Source organism: Mustela nivalis, assembly GCF_964662115.1.
Source record: "Mustela nivalis genome assembly, chromosome: 2".
Classification (NCBI taxonomy): Eukaryota; Metazoa; Chordata; class Mammalia; order Carnivora; family Mustelidae; genus Mustela; species Mustela nivalis.
This window is the reverse complement of record NC_139021.1, coordinates 22,085,119-22,103,591: the sequence shown is the minus strand read 5'-3', so window position 1 is coordinate 22,103,591 and position 18,473 is coordinate 22,085,119. Positions and strand designations below refer to the sequence as shown.

The window sequence follows — 18,473 nt, the reverse complement described above, 5'->3', positions numbered from 1 at the left end:
CAAAGAATAAACTCAAGTTTGGTGCATCAACGGAAATGACTGATGCTTAATATACTGGTAGGAAGGCAAATTCTTTTCTTGATGAAAAAGCATGAGATGAAATTTTGTCCTTCTGTCATCAATGAATGTAACATATGTCTGGGTTTTCTTTTTCAAATCACTAGTTGTGCTGCAACATAATTCTAACATTACTAGCTAGTGGCTAGTAATCTGTTTCTCTATTACCAAAATCATTTTCTTGTAGAATACTGATGTTCCCAACTTCTTCTCGCATGGTTATTTCTTCCACTCTACTCTGGTTCAGGCTGAACTGCTGGGCCACATCGATGTCACTTTAAAAGAATTTCAAATACATTTTCATCTCAAATTTCACTGCAATGTATATAGAAAAAAAATCCTAATTCTCTCTACAAGGAAAAAACATACATACAAAAGTCATCATGGTTTATAAGCCTTAATATTTGAAATCACTACCTAGGTAATATGGTATACACAGGAAAAACTTAAAAATGCACTGTCTAGGTAGGTTTTCATCAGGGTCGTGGTGTAAACGCTGGTTACCCAGCTTTTCTGAGACAGTTTCTTCCTCTAACAAATTAATCTCATACTGTTTAAAAATATTAAATACAAGACATGTAATATTAAGCAACAATGTGGAATTATCATTGGCCAAATTGAGAACATAAATGGCAAGTGAAAGTATGAGACTTCTGAGACATATCAACCAAATACAGTTTGGAGAATTTATAGAGATTCTAATTTAAACAAACTGAAGAAAAAAAGGCTTGTGTGTCAACTGGGGATATCTGAATGCTGACTATTACATTAAGGAATTATTGTAACTTATTTTAAAGGTGGGCTGTTATTATGGAGAGATTTAGAAAATTCCTTCAAAATAGATACCGAAGTATTTACAAAGAAAGTAAGATTATCCTTTAAAATAATCCAGTGGGAGTTGGAAGGTGAGTTGTGGAAATACGTATGAAATAAAACTGGCAACATATTGGTGATTAAACAAATTGGGTGATCAGTACATGGGGTTCCTAACACTAATCTACTTTTTAGCTGTTAAATTTCCATGATGAAAACTTTTAAAAACTGTATGGGGGTGGGGGGGGGGGGAGGAAAGCAGCTAGATAGCACCTACAATAACACACACACATATCAAAATAAATAATAAATAGGAGTCATAGATCATTTTAAGAAGCAGAGAAATTTCTCAAAAAAAAGGGGGGGGGCTGGTATAGAGGGTTTCTTAGTTGTCAGATGTGCTACTAAATCACAGGAAATTACAGGCACATTCCCTGTCATACAAAGACAGCTGAGTTTTGAAGACTTAAGAAAAGGGAAACACACTACAATATTCTGCTATAATGGCCTTCTCTGTACAACTTTCCCCTCTTAAATTTATGTGGTGACAATGACCTTTTCTTGCTCTTCAAAGAGTTATCTCTTATGTTTACTTAAAAAAAAAAAAAAAACAAAAACCAAGAAATTATGGCTGAGTATAACCTGGGAAAATGATAACCAGTAGTTAGTTCATGTTTGCTGATTTCATTATATAAAGCACATACCTGGAAAACTGTTTAGTTTATACAAGCTTTGGCCTAAGAATATCAGAATTCTCCTATCTTAGCTTTGTTAAAGTTGCTATCTACACAACTTTCTTACAGAAAAAACAATTCTAAGTTATATGTTCCATATGAATACACTGTCCTATTTGAAAGTTTATGCATTTTAACCTGTTAACTTGATGCTAAAATATTTCAAAGAAAACTATATGTTTGATGCAAGTAACGTTATTTGTAGACCAAGTCAACAATTAAAAGAGGGAGGAGGGACATACTCTAAGTCAGGCAGTGGCTGATCAAAGTCATGAAATTCTTCAGGTAAGGTAATAGCATTGTAAGCAGCTTCTCGATTTTCCTCAGGCAGGTCAACAACACCTGGAAAAGAAATGGTAAGCTTGAAGGTCTAGCAGTTAGAGCAGAGATTATCCAGAGATCAAAGGAAGGTAAAGTCAGTACATTTATAGTCTAGAAAGACTGATAATATACACAACGTACCACTGAAAGACAAGTACTTCTGTTTTTCTATAATCATAAGCCAAACTATCTGCTTTTCAACAACAAAGTCAAAGCACTACCTAGGCATTAAAGTGATGTCTTTAAAAGGATGTATCAACAAAAAAATATTAATGACCGTTTTCTCAATAACATGAAATCTGTAAGAAGATGAATGACTGCAAAGGAGCACTCTCCATGTTAAAGAGGAGTTGTTTACTTTAGGATAAGCAGGACTGCACTGTTTTATTTCTCTATATTCTTCAAGTGGTCTATACTAAAAATGCTTTGCTTTAAAAGACAAAAAGCATGGCTATTTAAGCAAAATGGAGTTAGTAGCCACAGGTCAGAAATCATTGGACTATCACAGCTGCCTAAACATCTTTGGTTTTTGTTTTGTTTCAAGTTTTTATTTAAATTCTGGTTAGTTAATATACAGTTTAGTATTAGTTTTAGGAGTAGAATTTAGTGATTCATCACTTATATTTAACACTTACATCTAAACGAGTGCCCACCTTAATAACCATCACCCATTTAGCCTACCCCCACCCCCCATCCAGCAAGCCTCACTTCGTTCTCTATAATTAAGAGTCTCTTACGGTTTGCCTCCCTCTTTTTTTCCCTTTCCCCTCTGTTCATCTGTTTTATTTAAATTTCACATGAGTGACATCATACGGTATTTGCCCTTCTCTGACTTACTTTGCTGAGCGTAAGCTAACACTCTAGCACCATCCACGTCACTGCAAATGGCAAGATTTCATTCTTTTTGATGGCTGAGTAATACTTCATCGTGTATGTACACATATGTATATGTGTGTACGTATACACACACCTCACGTCATCCTCATCCATTCATCAGTCAATGGACTTGGGCTCTTTCCATAATTGGCTATTATAGATGATGCCGCTATAAATACTGGGGCGCATGTGCCCCTCTGAATTAGTGTTTTAGTATCCTTTTGGTAAATTCCTAGTAGTGCAATTGCTGGATCATAAGGTAGTTCTAATTTTAATTTTTTTGAGGAACCTCCACACTGTTCTTCAAAGTGGCTGCACCAGTTTGCATTCCCACCAACAGTGTACGAGGGTTCCCCTTTCTCCACATCCTCACCAACATCTGTTATTTCCCATGTTGTTAATTCTAGCCATTCTGACATGTATGAAGTGATATCTCATTGTAGTTTTGATCTGTATTTCCCTGATGAGTGATACTGACCATCTTTTCATGTGTCTGTTAGCCATCTGTACAACTATTATTTTAAATAAGACCTTAGATCTCAAAGGATTCACTGTTCACATATTATAGTACTAAAATACAACCGCAGCAGGAACTACCTTAAAAGGCTTCTCTCCTATACACTGATTAATTACAATAAAATCTCATCAGTGCTTATTAAAAAAATTATGAAGTGAAACATGAATTCAAATAAAAACCGTAGTTACTATCTATGGAAATCTGGTTCTTAAAGAGTTCAGCTTTAGAATCAATCATGACCTACGATAAAACAGCAAAAAACTACAGAGAACATTTAATAAAACTCTCAGGTTGAAAGTGAATTTTAAGAATATGCTAAAATTATCCAGGAAAAAAATTTAAATCCCAAGATTTTTCTTTTTGGAGCTACATTTTTAAAAAAATCATGTAACAATTATTTTTCAATATTTCAACTCTGTTCTGCAAAAACTAACGAAAAGGGGTTAAAAAAGAGTAGAGTGTCATAATTCCAAATGCATGAAAAATGTGCACTTCTTCCCTTGACCCACTGCCTCTCCAAGCCTTGCCCTATTTTTGAAGGGTTCCTTGTTCTACAATTAAAATGAATGTAGCTAGAACATACGCTTTGCAGGTTTTCACACTACATAAAACTCCAAAGTTTAAAAAAAAAAAAAAAAAAAAAAGTCAACAATACCTGGCCGAAAAGCCATTTTTATTTTAATGAATGCTTCATTACAGTCTGCGAGGAGGTATTTGGCTTTTCTGTGATAGATTCGAACTACTCCCAGTAAGAGATGTCCTGATGTTCGGAGTGCCATCTTCACCTATGAGTAAAACATTAATATTAATCTAATTTATAAAGTTTTTTCTTGGTTTTATAGATATCATACTTCAAAAGCTTGTACTCTGAGCATTTATAGGTAGCTTTTACTTTCTCTCTTCACACTTTTAATCATTTATTTGACATTTCCTTATAATCACTTGTATTTTATTTTATTTATGCCTTCACCAGTAAATCTTCAGTATCCACAAAGAACAGACTGGTAGTAATTCACCAGTTAACACAGATATGAAGGCAGCTATGAAGCAGGTTGTAAGGTACTCCACAGACTGCTGTCATAAGCACATGAAGTAACATGGAACACTCTGGTTGCTACCCCATAACTGTTGCTCCTGCTGGCTAACTGAACTCTGATTTTGTTGGGAAATGATTGTCCCCAGCATTGAAGAACTGACTCATTCTTCTTTGCTAATGCTTCTTGAGCGGGCACAAAGCCCAGTTCTCAACCAACGAGAAAGAAGAGCGAAGTAGGTCAGTTTCTGGGAAAGATTTTCCCAATAAAAGAATGCCTGCCTCTTTCTTCTCCCTTTCTGTGTTGTGAGCAGGTGGGGTTTGGAGCCGCTTGTAGTCGTGAGGCCCAAGTACAAGGACAAGAAACCACTGAGTCTGAGGGTGCCTGGGTGGCTCAGTCAGCTGGGTACCCAACTTCTGGTTTCAGCTCAAGTCACGATCTCAGTCATGAGACTGAGCCCTGCATTGGGCTCTGTGCTCAGTGTGGAGTCTGCTTGGCACTCTCTCCCTCTTCCTCTGCCCCCAGCTCCTGAGCAAAATAAATAAATGAATCTTTAAAAAGATTAGATGAATGACATCATTGAACTGCTCGAATAATCCTAAATCTCCCTATTCCTACACTTCTAGTTAAGTAAGACTGTTAATTTCCTTATTGTTTAAGCCATTTTTTCACCGAGTTTTATTAGTTGACTGGAAGGCAAACTAATGAGGGGTAATGGTAGCCCATCTTTTTTCACAAAAAAATATACTCTTCAGCCTGTTTTTTCCTTTTATTTTTTTAAGGTAGATTTCATTCAGCACTTATGTGAGAGCCACTGTGTGGGATGAGATACAGTAGTTGGAAAAAGAAAGAAAAGTAAATACAGAATCTAAACAGAATGATTCAAAAATCAAAAAATAGAATGATTCACTCCTCAACAGCATGAATTCAAAGTTCAGAATGATTCAAAATTATATATCCAAAATATAATTCAAAAAATTTTTTGAGAGCAAGACAACATGAACTCAAACTTCCCTAGATCATTTACCACAGAGTCCTCAATTTCTGAAGTAGCAAATAAAGCTGTTAATCATTTGCTTAAGTTATGATTAATACATTATGTTACTTAAAAAATGAAACAGTATATTTTTAAGTTATATGTCTACTGTCTACAGCAGCCTAGGATTCTATCTGTAATGACTCTCAGGTTCTACATTTATGGAAAAATTCACATGACTTAAAAAACAAATTATGAAATTTACTGCTATAAATTCTTAGGTATCTAAAATTACAAACTTGTGACCAAATCTAGGACTTATCATATGAAAAATCCTTGATATGAAAATACCCAATTAAAATATTGCACCTCATGGAAAAAGAGAATCTACTTTTATGATGTGGTCTTAGGAAATTTAAAATACTGACACCTTCACTTAAGAAAGGATGGGGGTGGTTCAAAACCCTTTGCGTGCAATTATCTTGTAAAGGATTAACAACTATGAGAAAAGGTGGAGTATGGGTAAAAACTTACCCTGTATATTAGTTTGGTTCAGAATTGAGTAGGTAAAATGAAGTATGCCATATCTGTTGAGCTAGCTCATGTTAAGAGTGTACATGTAATAAGGAACACGGGCTATATATGCAGAGAAAGCTCTACAGAGGTAACCAGTGGCTGTTCCAGCAGAGGGGTGGGGGTAGAAGGGGTAGAACACAAGCAGCTGCAACTGAGCTATGTATCTGACACTTGCTGGAAACAACTAAACCGACATTCACCCACAACAAGAACTGAATATCAAGAACAAACATTAGAAATTTTCAAGTTCGTTCACTCTGGAGGTATCTTTATAGTCTACTAAAATAAAACAAGATCAATCAAATAACCCACTTAGAAATGTTTTTTTTTTTTTTTAAAGATTTTATTTATTTATTTGACAAAGAGAAATCACAAGTAGATGGAGAGGCAGGCAGAGAGAGAGAGAGAGAGAGAGAGAGGGAAGCAGGCTCCCTGCTGAGCAGAGAGCCCGATGCGGGACTCCATCCCAGGACCCTGAGATCATGACCTGAGCCGAAGGCAGCGGCTTAACCCACTGAGCCACCCAGGCACCCCTAGAAATGGTTTTTAAAAAGTAAGTTATTCTTTCTCTCTCACACAGTCCAGTCTTTTACATTATTCCAGAACTGCGTGCCGTGCTTTGTGGCTATTCATACATACCTTATTATCAGATTGTCTTGCACTCCCTGACAGAGCACATACTAAAAAAATCTGTTATCCTTTTAAGCCAAATCACCCTCAATATGTTTATAGATGTTAAAGATTAGTTGCACATATTAATTTCAAGAAAACAGCTCAACCTCTCCTTTTTCCATTCACTTACCTCAGTAAGCATACCTATAAAAAGTAGAAAACCTCATACTCTCATACAATTTGACGAGCAGTGCAAACTGGCACTATCTCCCTATGCAGCAAACTACGAATGTCTACCAGAAGTCTATTATGTGTATCACCTGGCCCATTGATTATGTTCCTAAACATCAACATTAAGGGAAAACTTACAGATATGAACAAAAGATCACTGAACATGAAGCTTCTCTATGCAATACTGGTTTTGATGTATTCTAATCTCACATAAAGATTAAGTCAAGAAAGACACAGATGTGAACAAAATATTTGCAAGCAGTATTTACTCAATGGTGATTTTTTAAGAAGATGAAAATAAACCTGTTGTTCTACTACCTAAAGAAATCTTTTGTATATATTTTTTTCTTTTGTATATTTTAATACACTGTACAGGGTCAGAGGAATGAAAATTCAAGAAATTATGGAAAAAAAAAAAAAAAAAAAAGATTATCCAAAGAAGAGACTGGTAAAATAAATCATGTACAATCAGAACAATGAATTACAGATCCATAATCCTTTATCTTAAATCTTGGGTGTTTTGGAATTCAGAGTCTCTTGGTCATAAAGATAACGCAGCACATATAATATATATTAAGACACTCCAGGTAGCATCTATTTAAAGCAGGTTCTAATAATCATATCCACTAGTGGTTCTATACTGAATATATGAATATACAAGTGACCTCACTTCAATTTTTGCCAAGTCTGTTCCCGTTTTGTTTTCTGCATTTAAATTCTGTGGATAAGAGACGAGGACACTGTATAATGCAATATCAAAAATGATGATAAAGCTATGAGCAGAGGTTTTCCTGAACAGAGACTTGTTATAAAACGTATAATGGAGTTGTGTACACATAGAATAAGGAGAAAAATTACGTGTAAAAAACATGGACACGTTTTAGAAGTCATACCAAAACCCTAAAGGTTTCTCTAAGTTGTAGGAGTAGAGATCACCTATTTTCTGGTTTGTAAAGTTTTTATTTTAATATTGTCTTAGAAATTTTAACATGATAGAAATGTCTTTAGTAACAAATTCCACCAACTCTAACTCTAAAACCAGCCAAAATTCCAGAGAGATGGAAATTTTATAATTCAGCTCTAATTAAAAATACAAACTTTCACTTTTTCACTTAAAACATCTCCTTTCCCACACGACTTTCTGAAAAAGTCTCGTCTAGATCCCAGCTTTATTCCTTTGAGATCCTCTTGCTCTTTCAGCAATCAAGAATTACTCTTATTTAACACACTATGGCAACCGGCAGCATCCAAACTGCCAAATCTAAGAGTAGCTCACAATGCTGATCCAGACAGCTGTGATCTGGAACATTTTCTCAAAAGGACAATGGGTGTGATTGTGTGTTAATACAAAGTCCAAGAAAGGACCATTAAAACACAGATATTTCTATAAAATCATATTTAAGGACTTTTCCTTTGAGATTAGTCCTTACACATTTTTTAAGTCAATTTATCTGCTTTTCAATGAAGTGCTAATGATGTTAATAGATGTAATTGTGTGTTCTAAAGTCCCTTCTTGGCAATACAAAAACCCCTGGTTTACTTAGTTACACTATTTGTGAAATTCAAGGGTGAAAAACCACTGCTTCAGAAGTTTCAGAGGATGTCAGTAAAAGCTCCTCTAGGTATAAAGCAGTAAGCAAGGTTGATAAGGTAAGGTCGTTCATGAGGCCTCCATTCTAGTGGGAGACAGTAATTAAATATTTAGGAGAAGAGCACAGCAAGTATAAAAGTTCTGAGACAGGGAAAAAGTTGGATTATCTTCAAGAAACAGAAAAAATCTGGGTATTTTTGAGCAAGCAGGCCTATGGAGCTGAGGAAGAACAAGCATTATGGACACTATTTACCAGATGGATAAGATAATTAGATCTTGATCCCTACAACCTTTCCCAATTAATGAATCCTTTCTTTGAATATTTTTTAAATTCCCAAATTAGAAACACTTACATACATATTTTAGTTCGAAAACATCTAGAAAGACAAATATAAAATATCTGGGTACTGCCTGACCTCATACTTAGCTACCATGAAAACTGGCAAATGAAAGTATCAGTGCACTTACAGAATTTTTAAAGGGAACAGAGTATCAAACTGGAACTATGGATAATCTACAAATTTTTCTTTGCCTCTAATATACACAGATGTTAACCTAATTTTACAGAATTCTATTTTACATATCAGTAAACAATCAACAAACTGAATAAAAAGTATCAATATCAAACATACCTTTGGTGAGATGATACTCTCCACACTGCTCTCTAAATTACACTCAAATACATGGGCTTTGGTTAGCTTCTTATCCCAATGGGCCGCTAGCCAAATTTTGGCCAGAGGCCCTCTCTTACTGAGGACAAAATGTGCGTAGAACATTGTTCCGGCTGATTATGAAACAGGAGGAAACCTGAAAGGGAAAAAGAGTTAATATAAATACCATGTGAAAACAAAGATTTATCAAGACATGTAAGAAATCTGAAAATAAAAGTTTCCAATTCTTTTAAATATAAGAACTTTGAAAGGTTTGAGTAAAGTACAATACACATTTAAAAGTGCTTTGTTTTGAGAGGGGAAGGAAAAAAAACCTCAAAATATAAAGAGCTGAAGGAAAAAGGGGCACAGGAGCCAAACCATTTCTATACTCCAAATAAAAGTGCCAGGATTTTGTTTAGTTTTTTAGTAAAAATTGTCACCAGACAACTCTTGTTCATTCTGAAGTTCCATCAAGTGTTCATTCCATTCCTATCTTGATTACTGACTGTGGAGTCTGACTGTGGCCAAAAGCTAGATAATACATTGTTCATGGCAAGAAAACTATGTCAAAGAAGAAAAACACTCAGGAACAGATATTAATGTGTAAATTTCCATTTTTTTAAGAACCCCATTAACAACTGATACTTACCTAGATGCTTTATACAGTAACTACTATCTCATGACAAGCACTGTGATAATACACATTCATATTGTACCAAATAAAGATAAGAAGGTGGGTCGCCTCCATTTTACAGGTGACTAGTTAGAAAAACTTAGGCTTAAAAGCTATTTTATATATAGTTTTCCCAACTCAGAAACTTGAAAAGCACTTGTCCAGTTATAATTTAAATACTATATTCAGGACAATGACACACTGTAATATTTATCTTATGACTAAAATAGCCTTAGTAGAAATATAATTGTTATTCACATATTATTTTTCTTTCAGTAAGCTATGTTATAAATACATAAAGGAAAAAAAAAAAGCAGCTTAAAAACTCCAGCTTGGAGAGTACATTAACTGTGCATGTTTCCTATATTTCCCGTGTTGATAATTGCCTTATATCATTATTATTATTATTATTTTTTTTTTTTTTTTAAGATTTTATTTACTTGACAGAGATCACAAGCAGGCAGAGAGACAAGCAGACAGAGAGAAGGAAGCAGGCTCCCTGCCGAGCAGAGCCCCCAATGCGGGGCTCGATTCCAGGACCCTGAGAATATGACCCCAGTAGAAGGCAGAGGCTTTAACCCACTGAGCCACCCAGGCGCCCCAACAGTTCCCTTATATTATTTATTTTCCCTCTTTCACAGAAGATTAAAAAATCTATTCTGCCAGATGAATTTCTTTCTAAAATGCCCAGAACTAGAAGATGTATGTCATGTTTTTACATAAACTCAAGCACATCCATACCACATGAGAAGTACTTAAACATTTTTAAAACATTTTTGACCTTGATATAATTATAGATTTGCAGGAGTCCCAGAAATAGTACAGAGAGGTCCCACTTACCCTTTAACTACTTTCCCCCCCCGATGGTGACATCTTACATACAGTATCAAAACCAGGCCAGTGACGTTGGTACAATGTGTATACATAATTCTATGCCATTTTATCACATGTGCATATTTGTGTAACCAACATCGTAAGCAAATAAAATGCAAAACTAATTTATCAATACAAAGCTCTCCCTCTCCCATCCTTTTAAATTGTCACACCCATTCCTTCCTCTCTACCATTCCTAAGCCTCACCAACCAACACTCTGTTTTTATCTCTAATTTTGTCATTTTGAAAATGTTATATAAATGGAATCATAGAGTACGTGACCTTTTGGATCCAACCATCTAACACTCTTTGAGATCCACCCAAATGATTTCAAGCATCAGTAGTATGTTCCTTTTTATCACAGAGTAGCATTCCATGAGATGGGTATACCACCATTTGCTTGGTCAATCATTTACTAAAGGATATTTGGTTACTTCTAGTTTGAGGAGGTTTCAAATAAAGCTGCTATAAATATCTGTGTATACAGAATTTTAGTGAACAGAGTTTTCATTTCTCTGGGACGAATGTCCTGACCTTTGACTGCTGGGTAGTATGATAAGTGTATGTTTAGTTTTAAAAGAAACTTTAACACCTATCAAAATCCTAGTGAGTTTTCTTACAGCTATTCACAAGATGTTTCTAAAATTTATATGAAAAAGCAAAGGAATGAGAATAGCTTTTTTTTTTTTTAAAAGAATTGGGATGAATTTGTCTAACCAATTTCAAGATTTACATAGCTACAATAGCCAACACTGTATGGCAGACAGAAAAAGAAACAGATCAATACAATAGGATAGGGAACCCAGAAATCCACTTAAGTCCAACTGATTTTTCACGAAGATGAAGAAGCTTGACAAAGGGGAAAGGATAGTTTTTTCAACAAATAATGCTTGGGTGACTGGACATCATCCATAGGTGGGGGGGAAAAAAAAGGAATGCTGATCCAAACCTCGCACATTATATAAAAAGTAACTCAAAATAAATCACAGACTTAAATGTAAAAGTTTATAATTTTCAGAAAAAACCAGAGGGAAAAACCTTTGGTATACCTAAAGCTTGGTGTATATATATATACACACACACACTTTTTTTTGAGAGAGAGAGAATTAGAGAGTGAGAGCACCAGAGCGAGCGCATGTGCTCAAACAGGGAGGGGAGCAGACTCCTTGCTGGGTAGCCCCCCCCCCCCCAATCAAGACCTAGGCGGAGGCTTAACTGACTGAGCTAGCCAGGCATCCCAGTAAGTTTTTTCAGATGAGCACTAAAAACATGTCCCATAAAGGAAAAAAAACACCCAAATAAGGAAATTTTGTTATAGGAAAGAGCTGAAAATGTAAAGATAAGGTACAAAATGGGGGAAAAATTAAAAATGATGTATCTGACAGGGACTTGGAACCAGAACAAAGAATGCTAAAAACTCAAGTAAAAAAGTCTAATTAGGAAACAGGCAAAAGTAATTTCACAGAAAAGGATTTAACAATGGCAAATAAGAACAAGAAAAGATACTCATCATCACCAGTCATTAAGAAAATGCAAATTTAGACCCATGAGAAATCACTGCACATCTATCATAAGACCTAAAATAAAAAGTAATGGCAACACCAAAGTCCAATGAGGATATACAGAAGTATCAACCTTTATACACTGCTAGTTAGAATAAAAATTCCTTTTTGAATTAGCTTAAAAAAAATCCAAAGTAAATAAACGCTAATTTTCATGTTTTTATAGAGAGACTGTAAATTTTAAAATGAGACTTTGCTTACTTTACTGTGAATTAAGAACTGTGTTCATTCTTTCCAGTGATGTATATAGAAAATATTTATTAGTTAAACTTATCATAGGCAAGAGACTTCATGTCTGTCAAAAAAGTCTGAAAGGGTGGAGGGTGGTGGTGCAAAAGTAATTCAATCAGGTTTGCCTCCTCTCCCTTAATGGCAAAGGGTCCTGAAATTCTCATTTGCTGAACCAGATGCTCCCAGGAGATCTCTAATTAACACAAGAAAAATTGTCTCCAAAGGGGGGGGGGGGGGGACCAGACTTCATCAATTGTTCAATGTTGTGAACTCTTTCTCTCAAATGTGAAGTGAAGAAAAGAACTAAGGAATATGAAACTAGGAAGAATTCATATCAAATACTCTAAGGTAGAAGAATTAAATAACACTTCAAGTGTATCTTATATCCTGCTCAGCAGTATTTTATAGTTCAAAATATGCTTCCCATAACCAAAGAATCTATGTTGCAAAGCAGTGCTTTTACTTTAAGCCTAAACATTTATTAGTATGAAAATTAAGCTCCATCTACAGCCCTATAAAGTCTACAGGATTTTGTAGAAATTCAAAATGGCAATCTGTTCTTAGAAACACGGCCACTGTCATACACAAGATGTCCTAAGTTTCACTGCAGAAGATAGCTGTATTAAAAAAAAAAATCTCCTTAATATTTAGCTCTTAGAATATTGCCCACTGCATGTCAACTACTAAATACGTACTTAATGAATAAGGAAATGAGATACACCAAGTGATCTCATAATTGACACATGTAAAAAATTCTAGAGATTTTAGAAATTAATACTGGCTCTTTTCAACAGGTGTTAGTAGCTCCTGGCCAGGACTTAAGCTCCTAGTCAAAGTACCATGCCTAAAATATCCCAGCTATGTGGAGGCAGAGATTCCTAAATAGATGCTTTCTTGGCATGGGATGGGGGTAACTAAAGTAGAGTGGTGCTAAAATTATTCTGGGAAACAATTAGCAAGAGGAAATCACCCTAATAACTAAAGGAAGCCTGAAGAACAGTGGTGGCTCAAGTACTGCCTTACATCTAAATATGGAGAAAGTGTAATCATTGCTTCAAAACAATCTTTTTCCTTAGTATCACTATCCTTTAACCAATCTTAGGAAAAGAAGTTGATTAATCTCTGTAGATTTTGAATTTCTGTATATCTGTTAATCCGTTGCAAAAGATCTTAGCATAATGCCTGCATTTGGTACCAGAGCATAGTTGAGCAATTTCATGATTTCTCTTTTTTTTTTCCCCTAAAGCAGCAAACTTTTCTCAATATCCCTAAAAGTAATTTCATGTTTTTACAGTATGAATTATGATATTTCACTGTTAGAAAACAAGGCAGGACAATGGTTGTATAAATTGGTATGACCTCTTTGAAGGATAATTTGCCAACATCTTATGAAAACCTCAAACACTGATACCTTTAAACCAGAAAATGTACTTCAAGTAACAATGCCAAAGATATACCTGGGAGGTGTAAAATATTTATAAGAACAAAAAAATCTTAAAAATCTCACCCAGACCGGAAAACAGAGAAAAGGAGAGGACAATGTGCCAAAGGTCGCTAGCATAGAATTCAAGTGGGAACTTAAATTTCAGAGCCCACATCTCTAACTGCAATACTGTGTTGCCCAGCATGAATTTTAACAGCAAAATATTAGAAATAACTTACCTAGCTGCTACTTAGCGACTTTTAACAAAATACAGCCATATAACAGAATTTTGTGTGGCCTTAAACAATGATATACATATATGTTTTTGTATTTTTTTAAAGGAGGGCTCTAATATATATTTAATGCTCTTGCATAAAGTATCTGTGGCATACAAATGAAAACTGATGACAGTGGTTTACCTTTGGAAGGTGAGTCCACTGGGAACCTTTTTTACTGTTAACTGAGAACATACACAAATACCATGCACTCAAAGTAAATACCGATATACAGAATGTCAAGACACAATCCTGCTTTGCCATTAACTGGAAAGTTAAGCTGCTTAGTCTGTGTGGTTCATTTTCACAAACCATAAACACCTTGAAGACTGAAATTCAGGGATTTACTAACTTCGGAGAACTATACCTAACACATGTAAGAATGTAATTACCTCTGAGGGATTGGGGAGTGTCTCAGGAACAGAAGTTATTTCCAACACTGCACACTAACACTGGTACTAACGTTCTTTGAACAAGAGTTTTTATAATCAGAAGGTCCTAGATTCAAATTCGGCTCCCTCCTTAGTTCTTCAGTAAGGGTTAAAAGTTACTTAACATTTGAGTCTTAGCTTACACATCTATAAATTGAAGCTATTTACCAAGCAGGGTTATGAGAACGAAACGGAACAGCAAACACAATCCCACTAGATGTAAGTAAACAGTAACTTTGAAAAAAAAAAATCACACAGCAGAGCATATACAGGTCAGCATGATCATGCCTAACAACCTGACATCACATTTAAACAAATAACACAAAACCTTTATTTCTCAAAAATCAGAAATTTCCCTTTTGTACAAAACTATAAAAGATAAAACTTCTCAGAATGTGTCCCAGTAAATAGAAATTCATCAGGAAAGAAATAATCAACTTTAAAAAGACTTTAAACATATGCCACTCTAAGTGGAAAACTTAATTCTTGAGCGTTCTAATGTACTATCTTTATAAACAACACAAAAATTAAATTAGGTTACACTTCACCAATGTAATTCTAACTTTGTATAACGCACGATGTTCATTAGTTATGCACTGCTGTCACCTCAACCATTTACGAACTGTTAATAATTTAATCACTGGATATGGTATATGTCATCAGTGTCTTTTTAAAAAATAATTATGAATTGCCTCCAACATTAAAAAAGGAAATTTAATGACTACAACTTAGGAAAGCTTCTCCAGTCCCCGTCTCCAAGATTCTGCCAACTCACACAAGTCACTGGCATTTGCATTCATTTTATGAAAATAAGAATTTTTTTTTTCTGGAATTCAGCGATGATTCTAAACAGCATTAGGAGAGCAAATATGAATCTTCGCTTGCAAAGAGAGCCGATCAACGCAAAGCCTTTACCAGAAAACCTTAAAAAAACACCAGCGCGTTTCTGAACGCTTAAGACAGCCTAACGAATCACAGGGTGGGCAGACAAGCCCTCCAGCGTTTTCTTCTTTCAAATTTGAAGGAGGCTGCTAGGGCTGGCAGCACAACTAGACAGTGTCACCCCGCAGATCCATCTTTCCCGGCGAGCAAAAAGACGTCAAGTATTTGTCAGAAACACACACCTTCCCAAAGCGTCCCCTGTATCAGCATCAAAACACTCAATATCCTAATCATTAAAAAAGTCGGGGGGGGGGACCAATTAGGCTAATTCCCTAGGAATCAAAAGCAACTTCCCCTGGTCGGGTTTTCTATAGGTCTGTCCAATATGCAATATTCCCAACAAAATCTTCCTTTAAAAAGGGGGAGGGGGAGCAGCAGCAGTCCCTGGAGAGGGGCCCGCGGCGGTGTTGAGGCCCCACAGCGCCCGCGAAGGCTGCGCCCGCACATCTCCGACCGCCGAACCCAAGCCCGGCGCACGGTTGCTGCCTCCCCTGGAGCTGCCAACGCGGGCGCCGACCCGCCGCCGCCTCCCGCCCCGCGTCTTCCGAGACAGCCATTTTTACCGGAGTAGGCGGCCCAGTCCCCAGAGCGGGCTCGTTCAAACCTCCGCCTCTCCCTCCGCGGCCCGGGGTTTCCTCCACCTCCTCCAGGAGATGCGGCTCCCGGGGGGGGAACTGGTGGAGTAACGGCTTTTTCCGCCTTGGAACGGACCAGAACCATTTGTTACCCAGCAAGCGAGAGTGCGGGCCCAGGCTGCGCGGGTCCCGGTCGAGGGCGGGCCCAGGGGAAGAGGCCTGGGCGGGAGGCGCTGCCGTTCCGGAGCCCGGAGGGGGGCAGCACGGCCCCCGTCCTGGGGCGCGGCGAGTGCTCTTCTCCCTCCGTTTGCCCCCCGGCCTCCCCAGGCCAGCTCCTAGACAGCAAGGCGGCAGGGAAGGGGTAGGCGGAGGGAGCCCTAGGATTAGAGGGGCTGGCCCAGTATCTTACCTTGCTCTCCGCCGGGGAGCTGGGCGGGCTGGGTGGCCTGGGGAGGGGAAAAGGGTCGGGGGAGGGGGCGGGGAAAGGGGGGGGAAGCCCCTGTGAGGTGTAGCTTCGGAGCAGCTCCCGCCGCGGCAACAGCCACCGCCTCCTTTCCGATTCACTCAAACAAACAAGATGGCTGCCGTTACGCCGCGGCTCTTCCTGCCGCCCAAATCCTCGGTTCAAATCGGCAGGATGTTTACGGTCAAAATGGTTTCTATGCGCCTGCGCAGCCAGCCTGAGCCCTAGAAGGAGCGACGCAGGCGCAGTGACCATTTCCTTTCCGTGGGATTTTTTCCCCCCCTCCCGCCCCCCGCCCTCTGGTTGTGCGGGCCCCAAACTGAGCAAGCGCAAAAGTGATTCTCTCGCCAGAGGGTCTTCAAGTGTTGCGGACCTGGCAGATAGCGCACGCGCAGTGCTTGCCAGTGGAGTGAATATCCACTGGCAAGGTAGGAATAAACGCTTGTTTTAGAGGGAGTATCTGTTGTACAGATTTGCCAGGACACAAAAATTAATTTTAATGGTTCCATAGTGACGAAGATAACATAAAACCCTTAAAATCCACAAATCTAGGGGATTCATTGAGTCAATCTATATTTATAGATGGTCTTCTCCGAACCATGTATTGTGACAGATAGGGTCTAGGGCCTAATCATGAAATTGAAGGAGATAGTACGTGCCTTCATGAAGGTTCCGGTATAGCTAGGGAGGAATTTTTAGAAATACTTGTGCCACAAAAAACCAAATGTACAAGGAGACCCCAAAGTGGGGAATTTGGGAATGGAAGAGAAGGTCTTCCTTGAGCAATTGAGGAGGAGCTGGGATGTGGAGGTTGAGTTCCCAAGAAGAGAGAACATCATGTCATCATGTGCAAAAGTCTCATGGCAGAATTTTAGCGTCTGGGCACTAATGGAGGCTTCTTCATTTTAGAAAGACCATTCAAGCATATTGGAGAGGACTAGAGTAAATGTCTAGGTGTAATTTATGTTCGTTTGTGGAGTTTTTTTAAAGGAAATAAAACCAGCAGGAATTGGTCAACAGAGTCCTTATGGTGTTGTAGTAGAGGGAGTTCCAAAGATGATGCCTCTAGTTTGGGACTTACTTGCAAGGATGAAATGGACTGGACTGGGAAGCCATACACCGAGACAGAACAGATGGAGGAAGGTTATATGAAGATTAGTTTTGTTTTGTTCAGTTTGTTGTCTATCCACCCTCAAGTCTCCATTCTCTCCGTGGCCTCCTTAACTGGTCTCTCCACTTCCACTCTTGTCTTCCTTCAATTAATCACTTCCCTGCAAAGAACCTTTGCAGCCTAAAGAACCTTTCTCAACCTAAAGAACCTTTGAAAAACACATGTCTAATCACTCCCCTCCCCTTCTAAAAACTCATAGCTTTCAGGTTATTACCCAGAATACTTAATGTAGCCCCTGCCTCCTGCTCTAGCTTCCTCCCCCCCTTTCTCACTACTCCAGACACTCCACTTTCTAAATCATTAAATGCACTATGAGCACTTCTGCCTCAAGATTTTTGCACTGGCTGTTTGCTGTGCTTAAAACAGTCTTGCATTTCCATCCCTTCCCCTTGGTCTAATTCTTCATCTTCCACATCTTAATTCCACAGTCACTTCCTCAAGAGAGTCTTCCTCTGTATTATTTAGGGTAATGCTATTACTATAAAATAGATCCCCTCCTTGCCCCAAATTTCAGGGCTCTGCAAGATGGCCCTGCCATTTACTACCTGTATGAGAATAATAATTTTCATTATTTCTGAAAGAATTAAATGAGATCATATGTACAAAGTACATGGCATAATGCTGGAAACTGAGTAATTACTCAGTAAATTGTGGCTATTATTCTTGTTCCTTCTATTTTCTGAACAATGAAAGAGCCAGCAAGGTAGGGTAAATCTTTATCAGATACCCAACTTTTAAGAACATTGAAAATACTTGGATACTCTAAATGTCCCTCTTAACTATACTTGCTCTAGGCCCATTTTGTAATCCTTATTTGAAAATTTATCTCCCTCTCCACTTTACCCTCCTTTTCTCTCTCTCC

General features: G+C 37.6%; 1 protein-coding gene across 2 annotated transcripts in view; it reads right to left on the bottom strand.

The window, feature by feature from the left end:
• Window positions 1-16,733, bottom strand: part of RAD21 (RAD21 cohesin complex component) — a 29,014-nt gene extending 12,281 nt beyond the window's left edge. Inside the window, exons 1-5 of one of the 2 annotated variants that reach the window (XM_082720223.1) lie at window positions 16,387-16,733; window positions 8,971-9,145; window positions 3,974-4,103; window positions 1,847-1,946; window positions 226-332 (exon numbers count right to left, since the gene is read on the bottom strand). In XM_082720223.1, the coding sequence (XP_082576349.1) occupies window positions 226-332; window positions 1,847-1,946; window positions 3,974-4,103; window positions 8,971-9,114 (481 nt within the window). In that variant the 5' untranslated portion in view covers window positions 9,115-9,145; window positions 16,387-16,733. Of the gene's footprint in view, window positions 1-225; window positions 333-1,846; window positions 1,947-3,973; window positions 4,104-8,970; window positions 9,146-15,965 lie in introns of both variants that reach the window. The other variant, XM_082720224.1, reaches the window with a different exon arrangement.
• Between the last annotated feature and the right edge of the window lie 1,740 nt (window positions 16,734-18,473).